General features: G+C 40.7%; 2 protein-coding genes across 4 annotated transcripts; one reads left to right on the top strand and one right to left on the bottom strand.

Annotated features, from left to right (window-relative positions):
• Window positions 1-2,929: 2,929 nt before the first annotated feature.
• Window positions 2,930-8,959, top strand: LOC103724171 (renalase). Of its 3 annotated transcripts, XM_039114240.1 has the most exons (9): window positions 2,934-3,183; window positions 3,220-3,436; window positions 3,943-4,212; window positions 5,413-5,539; window positions 6,864-6,925; window positions 7,050-7,280; window positions 7,438-7,559; window positions 7,650-7,788; window positions 8,574-8,959. In XM_039114240.1, exons 1-9 carry the CDS (start codon window positions 3,050-3,052, stop codon window positions 8,727-8,729), a joined length of 1,458 nt encoding a protein of 485 aa, XP_038970168.1. In that variant the 5' UTR covers window positions 2,934-3,049; the 3' UTR covers window positions 8,730-8,959. The 3 variants fall into 3 exon arrangements, with proteins under 3 accessions (XP_038970169.1, XP_038970168.1, XP_038970167.1); XM_039114241.1 differs by lacking the exon at window positions 8,574-8,959 and adding an exon at window positions 8,174-8,542 and having other exon boundaries at window positions 2,930-3,436; XM_039114239.1 differs by having other exon boundaries at window positions 2,935-3,436.
• A 726-nt stretch (window positions 8,960-9,685) lies between these two features.
• LOC103724167 lies at window positions 9,686-12,980 on the bottom strand. The gene is made up of 2 exons (XM_008815339.4): window positions 12,598-12,980; window positions 9,686-12,347 (listed from the first exon to the last, which is right to left on the bottom strand). The coding sequence occupies exon 2, from the start codon at window positions 12,241-12,243 to the stop codon at window positions 10,003-10,005; it is 2,241 nt and encodes a 746-aa protein (XP_008813561.1). The 5' UTR covers window positions 12,244-12,347; window positions 12,598-12,980; the 3' UTR covers window positions 9,686-10,002.
• Window positions 12,981-14,469: the final 1,489 nt, after the last annotated feature.

The following is a 14,469-nucleotide window of genomic DNA, read 5'->3' as shown; positions in this document are numbered from 1 at the left end:
TAACTATGGCAAGCTGTTATTATGCAGTTAATACACAATCGGTTGTTATTATGCAATTATAGCATTGTCCGATAAACTAGGTAATGGATACTAATTTCATCCTCTATATATAAGAATAATTTGGGGACCCTTACGTAAGCAATATACTATTTGTCTCTACTCATTCTCTTTCTTCCACTGTTGTTCTAGATCTCTGACTTAACCATCGAAGGGTCTTCCGCCGAAAACCTTCCGGCAAGTAGACTTATTTATAGGTTGATTTTGTCTTCCATTTCGCTTTCAACAGACCTCAGAGTACCTCGGTCTCACCCGATCTTCGGTTCTGACTGACCTCAGCACACTTTAGGCAGAATCCGACCTCAATCTAGAATCTAGTGGCAATAGATTGGCACTAAAGGAAGGGCTTTACACCCACACTAAGGAAGGAAGAGAGTAGACTACCTTACTTAACAAATCACCATGAAGTCTCAGGGGAGTCATGGAGCTTCTAATGCATCACAACGACAAGCTCAACCCGCATTACATGCTTCCTTATAGAACCCGTCACATCCACCACAACTAACTGTGCCTATCAATCTCGAGCAATTCAATATGCTCGTGCAACAGGTGCAGGCCTTGACTGTTGTAGTTAAAGGGCTCTAATGGACGACGATGAACCAACAGAAGCCCGTGCCTGCTCAACCAAGTCAGCATTCTCGACAGCTGATGCACCAAATGCGTCCCCTAGTCATCAGTCGGGTCCATAAAGTCCCGAATGCTCCAGGCAAAGTTGGTATACCTGATAGAGAAATGCTGATTGGGACAAAAGGCGACGCGCTCCTAGTCCCCATTCCGACAAAGATTCCATTTTGAGGCATTCATCACCTTGTTGGTTAGAGCATGCCTCAAAGCAAGAAGCTGACCTCGTTTGGAAGATCGAGGAGATGGGACGTCAGATTGAGGCATTGAAAGGATAGACCTCGAGGCTTAATGATGACCTCAATTTCATTACTGATCTCCCTTTTTGTTGATAGATCATGGAGGGCTGATTCTACCTCAGTTCAAAATGCCTCAAGTGAAACCGTATGATGGCACCTCGGACCTTCTGGACCATTTGGAGAGCTGCAAAGCTCTCATGATGCTACATGGAGCTATCCTTCGCAAAGTGGCATGATTCTAGTATTTAGAATTTTGACCTGGTTCTATTCACTGCTTTGAGCAGTTTGGATTTTCTTCCCAGTGTACTTTGTCGGCAGCCGAAGATAGTGCCAAGGTTCCGATGCTCTGCTCGACGTTAAATAGAGGGAAAGAGAATCCCTCCGTGATTATGTCAATTGCTTTAATGTGGCGACATTGGAAGTTTGTGACCTAGACCAGTCGATCGCGATGTCATCCATGAAGAGTGGATTGAAGTCGTCTCATTTTCTGTTTTTCTTGGAGAAGTGCTTCCGCACGAACTTTGTAAAGATATTGGACCGAGCAGAAAAGTATGCCAACATGGAGAAAGCTATGGCATCTTGGCGAGACTCGGCCTGGGATAGGCCCGACAAAGGTGGCAAGAGGAGACGAGATAAAAGGGATGCTCCAGGAAGGGACACTCACCGAGATGAAGGAAGTTCTCATTGGCTGAAGAGCCCTTTTCTGATATTTGAGAGGTATACTCCTCTCAATGCACCAATGGCTTAAATTTTTATGGAGATCGAGAGCCAAAGTTATTTGCGGGCTCCTTGGAGAATGAAGATGCCGGCAAATAAGAGAGATAAAAAGAAGTACTGCTGATTTCATCAGAACCACGACCATGATACCAAGGAGTGCATCTAGTTGAAGGATGAGCTCGAAACACTCATACGATGTGGCCGGTTAGATCAATATGTTAACAATCGGCAAGGTCGAGAAGAACCTGCCTCGGATCAACGTCCACCTATGGAGTCGATTGATAACCGGCCAACGGTGGGGGTTATCAACACTATTACTGGGGGTGTTGGTGGGGAGCTGAACACTTCGAGAGGCCACTACTGAGTAGACATTATTTCTTACTCTGATGCCGACCTGTGAGGAGTTTATACTTCTCATGATGATATTGTAGTTATCTCTCTTATGATTTCAAATTATGATGTAAAAAGAATTTTGGTTAATAATGGAAGTTCAACCGATGTGTTATTCTACGATTCTTTCTAAAGAATGAAGTTACCTCCTAAACATGTGAAGAAAGTCAATTCACCATTGGTCAGGTTCTCGAGAGACTCTGTTCCTGTGGAGGGTGTAATCAACCTACCTGTCACCATGAGACATGAGCCTCGGCAAAGCATGATGAGGTTGGATTTCCTAGTGGTCCAAGTCTCCTATACTTATAATGCAATTTTAGGTCGGCTTAGTCTAAATTCTCTTCGAGTTGTAGTATCTATTACCATATGCTCATGCAGTTTCCCACAAAAAATGGAGTAGGAGAGGTCAGAGGCAACGAGATATTAGCTCGTCAATGCTATATGGACACATTCAAAGAAAAAAAACTAGTGGAAACATTGCTGATAGAGAGGTTGGACATGAGTGACGAGCTGAAGAAGCAGTAAGGCGAGCCATCTGAAGAGTTGATGTAAAGGAAGAATCTAACCAAACTGTGCAGATTGGCTCATAGCTGGACGAGGAGAATCAAGCAAAACTCATCGACTTTCTCCGCACCAATGCTAATATTTTCGTATGGTCGACTACTGACATGCTTGGAATAAGCCTCGAAATGATTGTTCACACGCTCAATGTGAACCTGGCTTACCGACTTGTGCAGCACAAGAAAAGAGTTTCCTTATGGAAAGGCAATAAATCATTGATCAAGGGGCTCCTCATTTTAATCTTCTCTGGTAAATCACGTGTATTGCACGTGTCTCAGCACCGGTATATAATCATAGACCAAGGGGTTCCCCATTTTAACCTTCATTGGTAAATCACGCACGTGTCCCAGCGGCGGTATATGTTGTCCTCGAGACGATTGAGATGGCAACACTAGGCGAGCGCCGTTGCTCGCGGACGGAGAGCTTCTCGCGCGCTCTCTTCTTCCTTTCCTCTCCTATAACCCATGACTGCCTCTTTGTTGGGCTCCTTCCTCGTCCTCCAACCCATCAAACCCTTGAAACCCCGCCTCCACCGAAACCCTAGAATCCCCCGTTCCTCAATCACTATCTGCGCGGCGGAGCCCAGACCTATCAAGAACGGCGGCGGCGAAAGGAGGAGCTCCATGGAGGTCGGCGGCGGCGGCGCCCCTCGAAGAAGAAACCCTAGAAAGAGCTCGTACGGGACCTCCCGGAGGTCGGTCATCAAGAAGTCATTCGCCCAGGAGCAGGTCGTGTTCGCCACCCCAGTGGCCAAGGACCCCGTGGTCGCCATCATCGGCGGGGGCATTTCGGGGCTGATCTGTGCTTCCACCCTCGAGGAAAGGGGGATCCGTTCCACGGTCTTTGATACGGTTAGGGCTTGTTTCTTTCGTCAACTTATAACAAGAAAAATGAGGTTTTTTTATCGGTCTTTGGTGCATTTTTGTCTTTATGAAGTTAAGCTAATCGAAAAGATTCCATTTTTTTCATCCAAAAGATCTGCGTTTAATGGATAGCCAGAGCATTTCAGACAGCCATGTTGAGATCAAGATATGATTGAAAACGACCAACCACGAGATTTAATGTTCGACTAAGTTATTGATTTTTTTTTTGCTGCATGTTAAATTATTTTAAACAAAAATTACTAACATATTTGAGATGCGAATTTCGATTGCAATGTCTTGCTACATAACTTTGTTGATCTATATCTGATTGCCGGTGGTTTCGCTTCTATTGTTTCCTTCTGTTTTGAATTTAGAAAGCGAGCATTCATTTTGAGGTTATTAAGATGTAAGGGCATCATCATTGTAATTTTAGTGTTGTTATTTCTATTATCAGGAAAGAAATGACTTGCCTTGGATTTTCTGGTCCTGTCTAGGGTGTGCATGGCTTAGGTGGTAGGATGGCGACAAGAATGATTGATCCCCAGCCACTTGTATTTGATCATGCAGCTCAATTCTTTACTGCAAGTGATCCAAGGTTTCAGAAGCTGGTTGACAGATGGTTGGAGAAAGGGTTGGTACGCCAATGGAAGGGGCTGTTAGGAGAGCTTGAAGCTGGTGGTCGTTTTACTCCTATATCTTCTTCTACTGCAAGATATATAGGCATGAAAGGAATGCGTCCCCTTGCAGATTCAATTCTATGCCAGGTTAGAAGTGTTTTTTATTTTTTGGGCAAAGCACACTGTAATGTCCTTATCATAGTTATAGAGTTTATGTTGCATGAGTTTGAAGTGAAAAAGATCCAGTTTCTTGTCTCTTAATTCTTTCAGTCCTAGACTTGCCTTTCCATTGATGAATTGGGAATACAACCTGGATTGTCGGCATTATTAAATTATTAATCAGCACGGGTGCCTTCCACTCAGCTTCACAATGATGCTTAACTGCATGACTTTGAGGTTTTGTTTTCTCTGATCTTATTGTATTCACTCATGAAACTTATGTAATTCTACACAGCAGAAAAAAAAACTATTTACATCTTGCCTTAAAGTGCACGGCCATGCATATGAAACATACATGTTCATACAGTGATTCTACCTTTTCGTTTGTAACTATGTTTATTCATGGTGAAAATGATTGATCTTAGTGCATGGAAACATTTTTTTCACAGATGAGACCAGGAAGGGGGAGAAAATCTGAGAATACTATAACAATGGTCCCACATCAACAATTAATTCATATTAGAAGTTGTAAATCTTTGTTAGTCTAAATCATTCTTAGTTACTAAGTGTTGAATGGTCCTAGAATATAATGATCAAAAACAATATTATACTGAACATCAGATAAATCTGCATCAAAGGAGACTAACTGCGAACAACAATCTGGAGTTTCAAATTTGATCAATGTTTATCTTTTTCTACTTTATCTTCTCTTCAAATAATCATTTGTGCATAGATGGTATTTACCAAGAATGTCAGCAAGACTGACTTTCTAGGACTCATTTAATACCTTCTTTAAAGCACTTCGATTTCTGTCATTGCCTCTACCTCTTTTCTAAGTAGCATTTCAACTGCAAGTGCAAAATCGTATGGTTAACATTGTGAGGCCTTGCTGGATAAGTAAGCTTGAGCCGTTTAATGGGATGTGGTATTTAACTGAGGAGAAACCCCATGGCCTCTTTGATGCAATAATTATTGCACACAATGGTAGTTATATTCCACTATAGATGTTCTTGGATTTCTGTTTTATGTATCATCAAGAATCTTAAGTGATCAAATTATTACTATTATAATTGTTGATTCAGCAAGACTGACTTTCTATGACTCATTTAATACCTTCTTTTAAGCACTCCGTGCTAGGTTGGTATGCCTCTACCACTTTTCTAAGTAGCATTTCAACTGCAAGTGCAGAATCGTTGGGTTAACATTGTGAGGCCTTGCTGGATAAGTAAGCTTGAGCCATTTAATGGGATGTGGTATTTAACTGAGAAGGAGAAACCCCATGGCCACTTTGATGCAATAGTTATTGCACACAATGGTAACTATATTTCACTATAGATGTTCTTGGATTTCTTTTATATGTATCATCAAGAATCTTAAGTGATCAAATTATTACTATTATAATTGTTGATTCTGTAGTGTGGTTTCGGTTTCTTCATCACTGGTGAAGAGGATTTCTGATGTTTTCCTTGTGCAAAATACATTGAAACATTTTTTTAACAACTCATTCTGGTTTCTTGGAATGGGGCATGTTTGGCTGGAGTGGTTTTGTTGGCTGCTACAACATGAATTCCATTCACCACTCAGCAGTGGAATTTGAGTTTTGTCACGACTAAAAACCATATTGGATCTCAGTTTTAAAAGCTCTAAGTTAAAATTGGTGCGGTGTTGTTTATCACATGTGCATGTGGGACATGAGCACATATTTCACTTAAATACGTGGCTTTTGACTAAAATGATTTCAATGAGACTAATTTCATTTGTTTTTTTTTTCTAATTTTAGATTCCGCTTTTCCTCATGTAAGTTGCAATTTTAATTGCTAACACATGCATTCTTCCCAACTAAAGTCATTTTAACTACAATCTTTGGACTAGTCATGAAACTATCTTAAACCAAGGCATTTTTGTCGATGCTAGCTGTTACACGACAGGCTAGCATCTTTGTTGTATGCTGAAAACGAGAGATCTGATTTAGCACATTCATTGTATGCTGTAAATAGGGTTGAACTGTATTTTCGTTTTCCATTCTTAGGCTAGATCTGTATTTATTAGATGCTTAGATTGATGCTTAGATTGAGGAGATTCTATAGCTGTAATTAAGTCTTGTATTCTATATAATTGGAAAAGATTCAAAGGGGAAGGAGATTTTTCCAGCAAAGTCTCTTTCTTGTCAATTTTATCATAATAAGGTGCTAATTGTTGATGCAGCCCCACGTGTGCGCCCCTCTGCTGTTGAAAATTGTTGTCTAGATTGTTTTCAATTTATTTCCTTGAATTCATTATAATGATGAAAGTAATTTTAACAGGTCTGTACAATTCACATTTCATGCACATTACAGGAGTGTATCATTTTTTTTTAATTCTCATCTTGACCCTTGTTCTCTTCACCTCCGATGTGCTATGAACTGATGTTTATGTACAATCCTTGATGCAATTTTGTGCTTCTACTGTTCTACTTCATGGCAGAAGTTTGAATGCTTGCTTGTTGAGATTAACCATATCAGACTACCATTGGACCACGTAGACTTGCTTAATTTAGATATATGATTGTTTCCCTTCTTCGAATTATTATTAACTATAATAGTGTTTCATATTTTTTATGCATGTTAGGATAGTTGATCATTCTCGTTCTTCATCACCAGGAAAATGTGCAAATCGATTGCTTTCGACATCTGGCTTGCCACTGCTAACAAGACAGATGAAGGTACTTAGCTTCTAAGGATACAACTTACTGGAAGCATTCTGATACTACAAACTATTAGGGTTAAACAGGCGTTCAAACTGAATAAACAAATATTTCTGATTCAACTTAATTTTGGTGTTTGTAGAGGCTGGAACTGAGTGCTGTCTGGGCACTTCTTGCAGCATTTAAAGATCCACTTTCAATTCCTCATAATGGAGCTTTTACAGACTTTGAAGGAGCTTTTGTAAAGGGTGTTGATTCTCTTTCATGGATGGCCAACAACACCAGCAAACTTTTTCCTTTACACAGTGACATGCCTCAGTGTTGGACTTTTTTCAGCACGGCTGCTTATGGAAAAAGGAATAAAGTGCCACAGGTTGGCAATTTACTAATCTTTCCTTTTATTTTACAACAATTAATGGCAAGGAAAAATCCATAATCCTGCAATGCTAGTGTTTTGCGAATTTTTGAGAAATTGTAATCCCATGGTAATGTTTTAGGTGTTTTCTAATGGAAATTATCATGTTCATCAGGAGAATATCCCTAAAGTCACAGCAGAAAAAGTAAAGGAGGACTTGCTTAACGATGTAGAATTTGCTCTTGGACTGTCTAAGGGATCACTTCAGTGTCCATTTTATACACGAGTCCAATTATGGTCTGCTTCATTCTTTTCTCACAGTTGTTCATGGAATCTTTATATAAGATTGCTAAGGATTTATTGATATTCTATGCTTGGTTCTCTTAGGGGTGCTGCTCTTCCAACCAACACTCCTGGGATTCCTTGTATCTTCGATCCACATGGGCGGGCAGGAATTTGTGGTGACTGGCTACTTGGGTCTAGTGTGGAAGCTGCAGCTATTAGTGGATTGTCTCTTGCAAATCATGTAAGTGCCATATCTTTTTATTCTACGCTGGTTCAAAATGCATAGTTTATGTGGATTGGATCATTAAAAAGCTGCTGTACTTAATTTAGGTAATACTTCTACCGGAATCCAAGTTGGGTCATTTAATTCAATGGCTTTTTAATAAAAATGGTGTGATATTATTATATTTCATTTATCTAGAATAAGACGTCATCTGATGATTTGATATGCGGTTGAAAAAGGCATGTTCATGATTTAATGATTATTACATCTAGAGTATTGATCTTACCTGTGTTAAAATCTTCAGTTGTGGGAAGACTATATTTCATTTCTTTGTTTATTTAAAAGATAAATAGATCTATTTCCAAAAGAAAGGATAAACAGATTTAGAAGTTTTTCTTGTCAGTGATGAAGAAAAGAAAAGGTGAAAAACTACTCCAACATGAACTACGGTGGAGCCAAGGATATCACACCCATGACCATGACTTGTGCAGCTGCACTGCATTGTGATTAATAACAGTCTACAACAGATTACTTGTGTTTGACACTCAGCAGCCCCCCTACAATCAAAAAAAAAAGAAGACAAATCAGAAGTCAACCTCATGGGAGTCAAACCTCACTAGCAAGCAATAGCAACTAGGTTATTGGCCTAGTAGCCTTTTGTTTTTTTGTTTACTTACAATTTACACCAAAAAAAAAGAACAGTGCTTGGTTGTAAATATAGGGGAAACAGGTCATATTTCTCAAATCCAGGCGGTATGTTGTTTATAGCTGATGTGCTTGATGGTTTTTCGTCTGCCATGCAGATTGCAGATTATTTCCAAAGTGGTGGAGCTCAGCCTGATGACTTTGCGGTTGGGTTGCATAATGAGTTTCATGCAGTTGCTGGTCATGATATTGGTCAGTTTCCTGGTTTGAAATCTGAAAAGCAAGTGCTTGAACCTCAGACATGGACGATCTGATCAAAGAGATACGTTAAGGTCTTCCTTGTCAGTGAAGTCCATAGCCTCTCAGACCATCCAAATACCATTTTGATCTATGGATGTAACGAAAGGTCAAAAAGCAGATCAAACTATGTCGCCCTGGTGATTTTCACATTAAGAAGTGACAGTAAAATACATTTTCTGTGATACTAAATGATCTGACGAGATATATTGGCTGGCACCTTGAAGTGGCTATCTATGACATTTCAGTAAATATCTTAAAATGTGAGAGAGCGATTGGAATTTAAAGTCTCTCTCTCTCTCACACAGATTAACAGATACTCATGACATCCATAAGCTTTGATGGAGAAATGGATAATGATCTTAATAGATGATTTAAAGCGCAGGACGAATGGTTTGACAATGGTACCTCCGTCTTACTTCTAAGCAAGATAATAGCTATCAGCTATTAATAGTGTTAAAGCATCAGTATGTAACCTCAATAAGGCCTTCCATCTTACCCGGTTCCACTAAAAGAGCACCTGCTGAACTTTCCCAGTTATATTATAAACATGCAGATATTCTTAGCTAGCGCAGATGAGAGAAGATACATTTGGTTCGTATGACAAGGAAAAAAATGAGGTAGCTGGGGCATGTCCTCTACCTGCGATGAAACCATTACTCTGTTTTGATAAACCTTTTTTAATTGAAGGTACAATCAGTACCCATCAAAAAGTAAGCGTAGAGAGTCATTATCTTCCTCGTAGTTCAGCATATTATACCGCAGCTGAAAAGGTAGGACTTAACTCCGTAACAGAGCCAATGGAACAAGCAAACAGCATAGATTATAGCAGAGCAGTTATGCAGTAGTTCTAATATATTTAGTAAGAAATAAAGTTCAATAAACAGGCTAAAAACTACCAATACACAACAAGATTTATATGCCTATATTGTAGGATATCGTCAACTCAGCAAAATCTGAAGCGGAAAATGGATGAAGAAAAAGCTAAGAAATAACTTTTAGTTCGACGAAGACTCAAAAAATCAAGAACCACTTAGAACAAAATGGTCATCTCATATTATACTGTACAATGACTTCACTGTCAGATGCTGCCAAATTGATCGGAAACTGAAGATCACAACATTATTAAGACAAAGCATTCTGAGAAATTAAAACCAAGAGCATTTTCCTAGAGGCACAACAAAGAAGATAAAAAATTATCCCTATCTGCAAGGAATCTGCTCACTGGAAGCTCATATAGGAAAAGCACACCAAACACTTCCACAGGAATGTAGCCACCAAAGGCAGCTGTTATATGGGTGCTGCACATGTTGTTCTGAAATGACCTGTTTGATTGCACCGGCTGCAGTGCACGACTCGCTTGACTCGACCACGGTCCTCTGCGCGAACTCTCTTCTTCCTTGGCCTGCCCGGAGGCCTGAGGGATTTGGGAGGGTTTATGACTATCTCAATTTTTTCCCCTCCATTGTGATTTGTTTCTGAGAGTTCCTTCCAAAGGCTCTTATCTGGAATGGGATGTATTGTCTGCGAATAGGTCTTTCTATAAGTGGCAACGGTGAAACAGCTCTCAGTGTACCTATGAACATTCTGTCGACAAGAGAGGAGTGCTGCCACCCCATGAGCACAAGGCAAACCATAGAGCTGCCACCCTCGACACAAACAGCAGCGGTTGCGAATGTCTACGATATTTGTTCCCTCGTGAGGGGAGACGACTTCAAACTCCGCCTCATTTGCTCGTCCTACTTGATAGCCCCGTGCCCGTTCTATGGCATCTGATACACGCCGCTCAGCCAATGGTACAAGGATTGTTGTCCACTGCATGCTTGTCTCGCGACGCTCATTGAACCAGGTCATCAACTGCCGTCGGATGCTCTCCATCATCTGAATTATCGGAAGCCCAGAGGCTTCAAGTATCCAACTATTTAGTGACTCAGCAATATTTGCTGTCAAGTGCCCATACCGTGTTCCCTCAAAATAAGCTGTAGCCCAGAGACGAGGAGGAATGCGTCTGATCCAGAAGGCAGCCTCCTGTGATATCTCTTCAATCTCCAATATCTTGGCTTCAAATTCAATAACTGTGAGAGCATGGGCAGCTTCCCAGAGGAGGTTGACAAGCATAGTGTTGTTGAACTCTTTGCGGAAACTTTCACTGAGGTGGCGCATGCAGAACCCATGAAAGGCGGTCGGGAAGTTGAAGTCTACCCCATCTACAATTCCTTTCTGCCTGTCTGACAGGATTGTGAGCCTTGGCATATTCTCTGTGTTGGCCTCAAGCAGAGCATGCAGTTCAGATAAGAACCAAATCCAATTCTCATCGTTTTCCTCATCAACCACCCCAAATGCTAGAGGAAATAGAGCACCATCTCCATCAAACCCTGTGGCAAGGAGCAAGGTCCCGAGATATTTACTTTTCAAGAGAGTCCTATCGAGCCCAATAAGTGGGCGGCATGCATTAACAAAACCATATATGGAAGCATAGAATGAGATGAAAAGGCGGCGGAAGCAATTATCATCTGGATTTCCATAAACTGATGCAATGCTTCCTGGATTTGTCCTTTTAACTTGTTCACAGTACTGCGGTAGGAGACGATAGCCTTCTTCAAAGGCCCCGCGGACAGAAGCCATGATCCGTTCCTTCCCTCTCCATGCCTGTTTGTAGGACAAAGTGATTCCATGCACCCTGTGGATCTCTTCCAGTATCTCCTTGGGCTTATACTGTGGGTTCTCCCGAAGCCGATCCTCCACAGAACTTGCAACCCACTGAACTGACGCCTGCTGATGCCCAAGATGGTTAATTCCAGAGCAGGAATGGCTCTCATGGATAGTCCTGATTGTGAAAGTGGGCACTCCAGGAAGCTTGGCAGCATGAACACGCCATGGACAACCCTCAGCTGCGCACTTTGCAGTGAAACGAGTCTTATCCGACTTCACTGTCTGTATCTCAAAATGGCAAGAAATGGCCATATCCCGCAACGCCCGCCGGCAGGCTTTGACATCTGGGAACTCCTGGCCTACAGTGAGCTGCTGTTCGGGGTTCACAATGATCCTGCGAGACTGCAGGACCTGAGGAATTAACATGTGAGCCTGTGATATATCGTGGCTGGATTGGAGACCAAGCTCCTGAGCCTGCTCAACAGACAACTGGTCCAGGTTGTGTTCGACGCCAAGATCATGACCTTCAGCAAGAGCCAATTCATGGTTGTCTGATAGACCCAGCTCATGGTTCTGTGCAGCAAGGGCATCCGGATCAGGATCATGGTTCTGACCCAGAGCCAGTTCATTGCTGTGATCATGGTCATGGTCATGGGGATGGTGGTGGCCGAGAACCAAACGGCTGTCATGGTGATGCCCAAGTCCAAGATCATGCTCATGTGCCTGCCGTAAACCAAGCTCATGGTCATGGGCATGCCCCAGACCGAGACCATGCCTCTGCCCCAGGCCAAGGCCGTGGCCCTGCCCGATAACCAGGTCATGGCTCTGCCCGAGGGCGAGATCAGGGTTCTGTCCGAGAACCAGATCATGGTTGGCCATATATAAATTATCAAACAACCTTTAGCTCAAAACCTTGGTGGCGATGTATAAGTTATCCAATAAAGAAACAACCTTTAGCTCAAAGCCTCGTCGATCACCGAATCCTTGAATAGCAAACCAGCAAAAGAAAAGAAAAAAATCAAATTTTTATGCTCCACTCGACATGACTGAGAAACAAATAGGCAAGAAAACACAAAACCTGCTCACACAAGTCCAAAATTTTCTCTCATTTCAAACAGCAAAATTCCACCTTTCGCGGAAAGGAAAAAAGAAAAGAAAAGAAAAGAACCAACGACAAAGTGAAGAAAGAGTCCACAAAGTTCATCAGGAAAAAAGTCGACGAAGAAACCATACCTCGGTTATGGAGTAAAGGAGCGAACCCCGTCCGCAGCGAAACCCGATATCAGAACACGAGATTTCTGGGGGGAAACAGTGGCAGAGAGCTCAAGGAACGAATCCCAGAAACGAATTGGTGGGAGGAGGAAGGAGGAGCAAGAGATCTAGAAGAAACCAAGAACTAGGTTTTGAGTAGGCCGAAGATGAGATTGTTTTTGAACCGAGAGAGGGAGAAGGGAAGTTGGCCTTGGCGGGTGCTGGGAGAGAAGGGAGAGATTTGAAGGAGGGGCAGTGAGAATTAGAGAGAGAGAGATTTAGTTGGCGAAGGGCAAGGAGAGGAGGAGAGAGATGGGGAGGCGTTGCAGGGGCAAAAGGGCAGAAGAGGGTTTGGGAAAGGAAGAGGGAGGCCGCGGCGGTGAATAAAAAGAGGGTATTTAGGTCAACCTCGCGAATCGCCTCCTTATCTCCTATAGATTTATTACCATTTTGCCCTTCACAATCTGAACAATTCTAACATTAATTTTCTATGCTACCCTCTAATCCATGGTCTAATTATAGCAAAGTTGGTGTTTGATTTTTTGTGTGTTGACAATTTGATTGAGATTGGATGGATTAGTAAATAGGAGCTTTTATTAGGATGGTGGGACCATCTTGATAGAGAAAAATAGCTGAAAATTGGTGGGTTTTTTGTCAATATTATAAAGCTAGAGTTCAATGCATCTAATATGGGTGGATAAAAGCTAGCTAACAAGGAGTCAACAATATGATACATAATCTAATATTTTGACCTTTTATTTTTTTTAGCAAATGAGATCGATGAAATGTACGGACATTTAGTAAAACTTTGATTTTGAAGTGATCTCTATATCCGCTACGATAATATGTGACTGGCCTTCTTTTTATCTAGACATCAAATTTCAAATTAGTTATGCTTGTGCATGAAAAATAATGATCTAAAATTCCAGGATATTTCACTAGATTTGATACTAACTTCGTGATACTTAGAGGAATACTAATTTGTTAAGCCAAATTAGTATAATTAAGATTTTTGAGAAAGAATATCAGCTTTGCTAACTAGTCAAAGAATTAAAATTACTCAATTGTACCAAGCTTTAAGGTTCAATATTTCAAGCTGATTTACCTTTTCTTAATTTATGCATTGTACTTTTGATGCCAATTAGTTTAAATTTCTACGAGTTGGAAAATGACAAGGCAATTAAGAATTTATCATGTATGACGAATAATATTTCTTCTTCTATCATATGAACTTCTCGTGTTGCATGAAATGCCACGTTAGCATAAATTAAATGAGATTTGATATGTGTCCAATTTCGATAATAGAAAGCGCACACGAATTATGTTGTGTGTGAATCTCTCTCTAGCCATACTAGTTTGATGGAAAAAGTTACTATGGTCATACTTTTCTTTTATTTATACACTATCTTTTTGTAGCCAAAATTTTTTAATTGAGAGGTCATGATTAATAATATCTCTAATGAAATCCTAATGCAATTAAAATACCAAAAAAGAAAAAAAATAACAGTATCAATACATCTCTTAGTTCTCCGAGACAAAAATGATTTAAAATTCTAGGACACTCTCACTACAACTGCCCAAATTTGGCACTAATCTCTACTTAAAATTTAAGCCCTATTAATTGTATTTTTTTTGGACATTAGATTTTTTCGCATCCACATATTTGATATTCAGGAAGAGATTGCGGTCACAATATATTGCCACCTAAATTGATTCCATGTAAGACTAGAAAACCAAAGAAGCAAAATTTTGGAAGCCATAAACCCACTTCCTTCTATATTCATATCTGAAACAAGAAAAAAGCAAGCATTCCACTTTCATAAATATTTTTCAATAAAAAAACACAATGATTTA

This window comes from Phoenix dactylifera, chromosome 16, assembly GCF_009389715.1.
Source record: "Phoenix dactylifera cultivar Barhee BC4 chromosome 16, palm_55x_up_171113_PBpolish2nd_filt_p, whole genome shotgun sequence".
Classification (NCBI taxonomy): domain Eukaryota; kingdom Viridiplantae; phylum Streptophyta; class Magnoliopsida; order Arecales; family Arecaceae; genus Phoenix; species Phoenix dactylifera.
Note: the sequence above shows the minus strand (reverse complement) of the source record. Positions and strands in the feature narration are given on the sequence as shown.